Genomic DNA, 6,000 nt, shown 5'->3' on the forward strand with positions numbered 1-6,000 from the left:
GGAACCAAGAAGGTTCAAGAAAACATCCTCTGATCTAGATACACCTTTGACTGGACTTCATTAATAATTATTCTCTTATTACTCCTCCTTTTAGGGAGCGCTTCCATTTGACAGAGCTTGCAGTTCAAATCCTTCTGTACAGATCTAAGCAGAGGCAGCCTTACACAGTGCTGGAGGGTCACCATTGTCACGTGAGAGTTGGACAAGGCAGTGTTAGCAGAAATTTTCTCACAAGAAGTCCAATTCCTCCCTCATGAGACTCTTCTCAAGTCAGAATAGAAAAGTAGAATGTGACTGGGTCTTCTCTCCATCCTCTTAAGCGATTACTGTGATTAGGAACTGGAAAATCAAAGCTACCATGGTACTTGCATTCCCTTGACACCAATGCATTCTGTCACCATATTTCAGAACTAGGCAGCACTTGAAGCACAGATGTACGGCAACTTCTGTTCTCCATGCCACAGTTTTTTAAAGGCTCTTAGAGGACAAAAATCTGAAACTCAGGCCCAAAATGATACAGAGACTCAAAGCTTGGAGGAAAGTTGGCATTACAGAATTATTAGCATGTTTAATCAATAAAACACTGAAGTAAAAAAAAAATAGAAGCACAGATGCCACTATTCCAACCATATTCTTACAGCCATCATGCTTTTACAGGAGCATCCCACAGTTCTAAGTTTTGAGACTCTTGTTAACTTCCTTAGATCCCTAAAGCAAAGGTCCCAAGACCCAACATTTCACTCATGTTTGATTATCATCTTTGTCCAACCTGACATTCAGACAACTCCCTGTCACATAGATCTGCACCCACTGGAAATACAACACAGTTCTGTTTGCAAGTAACATGCAGGGCAGCATTTGTGTAAAGGGAATAACCCTTACCAGCAATTCCAAGGAAATAACATTACAAATCACGAGGTTACAGTGATTTCTATCTAGGAAGCAACACAAAAGCCTGTGCCTTATCTCGCCTGATACAATTACACTAAGTGAACTGATTTTTTTTTTTTTTTGAGGAGCAATGAAGGGAAAGACTGAATTGGAGCTGAAGTAATACAACAGATAACAAGGCAGTCTCCCTTTAAACCTCAGGTTTACCCAAGATGGGTGAACGCACCATTTTAAGGCACTAAAAAATTATGTTCAGATGCAGATGACTGTCTCAGTACAAAGATGGAAACATAATGCAAAAATTCAAAGTCCAAGATGACAATCCAGCTTTTATCTGTTGCAGCCAACCTACTTCCCAAGAAATCCCTAGTAGCCTGAATTTTAAAAAGTTAGCTTACACCTCGCAACAAGTCCAGACGAGCCATTTTTGTTACTAGAAGTATTTGCGAAGGGCACTTAGTCATCGATTTCTTGGACAGTCTGCCACAGAGAGAGAGTAGCAAGCACAGAGACGGCTCATCACAGGCTGGCAACAGTAGTATCTCAAGGGGAACATACTTTCCTCTGGTGGACTATGATTCCTGCCTAGGGAAAGGACGTAGAAGAGCTTTTAGCTGAAGAATCTAGGTCCAAAAGGGCTTTGGAAAACAAGGCTGCTCAAATCACCAAAGCTTCCTGGCTGTTAGGCCAGCAGTCCATGATCCTTCTCCATCTTTACAAGCCAGAGTTCCCCCCCCCGCATGCTGAGTACAACAGTAGTGAAGTAACAGGACCCTGCAAAGCCAGTTGTAACACGTACAGAAACAGAAGTGTTTCACTTAAATCCCAATCTGTCAGCAGAGGAGAAGATGCAAAAACACAGTCTGGGAACTCATCAAGCCTGCACTTTCATACAGGAATGAAGACAGCCACAACCATCTTAGTACTGGCTCATCAACTATTTTTAGCACCAGAAAGGGAGGCAACCATCAGCAATGGGTCTGTTCCCTTTGATAAAGCGGATCTGAACACTGTCACTGTCCCAAAGATCCTTTGCCACCAAAACCACAAACCAGGTGAAGAGCTTTAAATTGTTCCTGCTCCTGAATACAAGACATCTCTCCACAGTTACATGACAGGTTGGAAGAGGGCCATGCAGCCCATTTAATTCAATTCACTTCCTCTTCCATCTGCTCTACGCAGCCATGCTCTATTAGTCTTCTGAGAGCAACTGTATTTAAAGTGAAAAATGCCAGGAGCCCATGTACATCCAGCATACATTGGATGTACCCTTCAAAGCCACTATAGATTCACCACTTCTGAGCTGCAGGCCAGGACCACAGAAATACCAGCGTCTGTGTAATTCCACCCAGCTTTTATTTATCGTCAAAGGCTTTAAAAGTTAAACACAAGCTCCCTCCCAGGGATGCTTCCCAACTGGTTCTGCGTTTAGTACCAGAGACAAGAAACAGACTAAACTCAACTGGCACCAAGCAATGAGCCCGTTTTGTTTCTCTTTTACTCATTCCTCCCTTAGAGAGCTGCAGAAAGCCTTTCCCCCTACAACCAGAGGTGTATACCAAGGAGAAGCAAAGAGCATCATTATTACCAGGACCCAGAGCTACTGCATGCGTGCGGCAGCCCCACAAACAGACATCAACATGCTGCAGGCAGAACTGCCAAGGGAACAAAATCACCCGCTGCTACAGAACGGACGCACACGGGGCTAAACCCAACCAACCGTCTGGCCAAAGCTACGACCTGGTGCTGCCGCCAGGATACCACCAGTCCTGCCGCAACAGTGGGTAAATAGGAAGAGTTTAGAAGCAGCTCAGGAGGTAACACGGTGGCAGGGCAGCCGCCTGCTACAGCGGCAGCTTGGGGCTTTCAGCTCCTTCACCAGCTCTTCTACCTGCCCTGCAGAAAGGCAACGATCACATGCACACTTTTGGCTCAAATGACTAAGAGTGATCTTTTTTCCTTCTCATCAGCTAGCTGCCTTCTTTAGCGCATTAACAACATACAGACTTTCCTACATGCTCTCCAAAAAAAGGAAAAGGAGGGTGGAAGATTGCACCCAAACTACTCCCTCCTTTTGCCCACTTTCTTTCTGGAAGCCCCCTGCTCCTGGTTTCTACCTTTAACAGATGCTGTAAAGGAAATGCCCAGCTGACACAGGCTTAACGCAACACCACCAGTCCAAAGCACACTGATTTAGGTATGAAACAGCCTTTTTTCCCCCAACTTTAAGAAAGTCAAGTGCCATATTTTACAATACCTTCGTGATTTGCACAACTGAAATACGTACACCACATCAGAGCACATTTTTATCCCTCAGCAGAGCAAATCTGAACTCCAGGGATCATTTCACAGGGATGTGGAATAGCCTGGCAGCCTCACAGTTAAGGCATTCAACAGAAACCATCAATCTGAAAAGCAGCTGCTCAGAATGACACAGGTCTTACAGTTTCCTCGTTGATAGCCCACATCCTACAGTCATTAAAGGCAAGGGTTTTTTGCACTGTTCATCAGCGAATAGGGCCGCGCAGAACATTTCTGAAGACTATAGGGGAGGAAAACATCAAGCTGGGAGGAAAACCTGCCCAGGGCACACCACGAGTCGGCTGGCACAGACCTACCTCCTGATGGCACCAGCTTCAGGGTGCCACCAAGGTATATAAGCTCAGCCATGCCATGCAGACAAGAGCATGGGTGTACAAGCCACGAAGGACCTCGCAGTGCACCGCACACCACCGCAGCAGCTGCCCATCGGCGCCCACCGCGAGAGCTCCGCCTGCCTCTGTCAGATAAGATCAAACCTTCTTTCATCACCAATGCTTAGTTGCCATGATTAGCAGGAGTTAGGCACGTACAGAGGTTTCTCCAGCCTCACCTAAGGAGACCAATGACAAATGAATCAACAACACTATATGCCACAGTTGCCCATTACAGCAGGCAAACCATTTTTGCTACCCAGAGAGCCCTTCCAGTTTGACATTCCTCCCAAATCCTCCTCCCACCACCAAAGAGAACATACTGTATTACAGAGACTTTCATATTGGGAAAATATTTTAATATAGTAAACAAGTCAATTTACCTTTCACATCTTTTTAAATAAGTTTATACTCATTGTTAAACAAAACTGTTTTTACTTAAACAATGGATTACAGCCTCTAAATTCATACTGTTCCCAGCTGATCCTGTAAATAGTGAGGAATTTTGGACACCAATATCCTTTTATAGGTAACAGACTGGCATAAATAGCGCAGGAATTCAATGCAGGTTCAAAGGGAGAAGCTAGCCCTGGTGAGGCAAAAACCGAAGCCACAAAATTCCCTTTTGAGGAAAAACGGGGGGAGGAAAAAAAAAGAGATACCGCAGTTCTACCAAGTAAAAAGGCCTCCTTCCCCCGCCGACCCCCGGGCCGGGTCAGTCTCCAGCCCGAGCTCTTCGGGGCTCGTCCGCTCCGGGGGTCGCGGTGCCGCCTCCCCAGCGCCAAGCGCGGCCGGCGCGCAGGGGCGAGCGAGCCATCCCGCCGAGGGCAGCCGCGCCGCCGGCCGCCATCCTCCGCCGAGCCGGGCCGCTGCATCCCCCGCCGCCCGGCCTCGGCAGAGAGCCCCCCGCGCCGGCGCCGGCCTCGCCCGCTCAAGCGCGGCCGCTCTGCAGTCCGCCGGGCCCGTCTTCCCGCCCGGCCAGGGGACGACCGCCGAGGCCGCCTCAGGGGCTGCCGCGCACCCGGCGCAGCGCGGCGGCGCCCGCCTCGGTCCCGGGCGGCGGCGACGCGTCCGGGCGGTCCGTCTCGGCGAGGCCGGGGTCGGGGTGGGGGCCCGTCCGCGGCGGCGCTGGCGGAGCCTCCTGCGTGGGTCCGGCGGGCGGCTGGCTGGCCGCGGGGCCCGGCGGCGCGACGCGGGGCTGCGAGGTGGCGGCGGCGGGGCCGGAGCCGCCGCCGCCGCCGCGCACCGGCTGCCAGATGAGGCTGTAGTAGACGGCGAGGACGATGGCGGCCAGCGAGACGGAGAGGACGTAGGCCAGCACGGTGGCCAGGCGCACCCACTTCTTGTTGGTCTTGGCCGCCATGCGCGCCTTCTTGTCCCCGGTGTAAGTGGCGGGCTTGCCCCGCTCCGCCCCCGCCTCCTTCTCCTTCATGGGGGCCCGGCCCTTGGCCCGCTGCTCCACCGACCCCTCCGTGGTGGGGCCCGGCTCCGCGCCGCCGCCGCCCGCTCGCCTCAGGACATGCCGCTGCCCGCCCGCGCTGCCGCCGCCTCGTGCCGCTGCCCGCGGCCCGCGCTGCTCCGGCGGCTCTGCCGGCCGCGGGCGGGGGCGAGGGGCGGGGCTTAAAGGGGCAACACCGCCCGCGGGGGTGGCGCGGGCTGTGTTTAAAGGGGCGATGTCCCCCCCGCCGCGGGAGCGGGGTGTGGTGGCTGCGCGTGCGCGGCTGTTGGGCGCTCCTGAGGGGGCGCGCGCGGCGGCTATTGAGCGTGTGTGAGGAAGGGATGGCGCCTCGGCGGAGCGGCTGCTGCCGCCTGGCCGCGGGTCTGGTGGTGTGGCGGCCCCCTTACCCCGGTGGGTCTGCCTGCTGAGCCGCCCTGCCCTCCGCTGCCGTGCGCGGGTTAGCTCAGGGCGGTTGGTAGGTACGTGGGTGAGGGCGTCTTAGGGCTCTGCCCGCTGCTGCGGGTAGCCCTCGGGGCCTGCAGGGTGGGCGGCATCCCACCGAGCCAGGCCGAAGTTCAGGCTTGCTTTTAGGGCTTCGTGAGCACAGGGAATGCTGTGAGGAGGGGTGAGTGCGAGGAAGGCTCCTGGCAGAGGCCTAGGGCAGGAGGAGGAGGAGGTCAGAAATCTCCCCTCTGCTCTCTCTTCTTGGTGCAAGTTACTTCTTTGTGCCCCCTGCCTGCGGGTACGGGTGCTGCCTGCATCTTTTGTGAGGCTTGAGGGATGCCCTGGCTAAGCAGCAGCTTTTGGAGAGAGGCTAGTTTTGTTCCCTTTAAATTGGGTGGCTAGCAGACCTGCAGAGATCATCTACAGCTGTACTATTGCTGTTAGGATTTGATTGATCTTATTCACTATATGTTAGTCCCCTACAAAAGCATTATATTTGCTTATTCAGAAGACAGCTGAAACAGTGTTCTAGGA

General features: G+C 52.7%; 1 protein-coding gene across 1 annotated transcript; it reads right to left on the minus strand.

The window, feature by feature from the left end:
• Positions 1–3,927: 3,927 nt before the first annotated feature.
• Positions 3,928–5,242, minus strand: INAFM2 (InaF motif containing 2). The gene has a single exon (XM_072864326.1). The coding sequence runs from the start codon at positions 5,014–5,016 to the stop codon at positions 4,588–4,590; it is 429 nt and encodes a 142-aa protein (XP_072720427.1). The 5' UTR covers positions 5,017–5,242; the 3' UTR covers positions 3,928–4,587.
• Positions 5,243–6,000: the final 758 nt, after the last annotated feature.

Source organism: Ciconia boyciana, chromosome 6 (assembly GCF_034638445.1).
Source record: "Ciconia boyciana chromosome 6, ASM3463844v1, whole genome shotgun sequence".
Lineage (NCBI taxonomy): Eukaryota > Metazoa > Chordata > Aves > Ciconiiformes > Ciconiidae > Ciconia > Ciconia boyciana.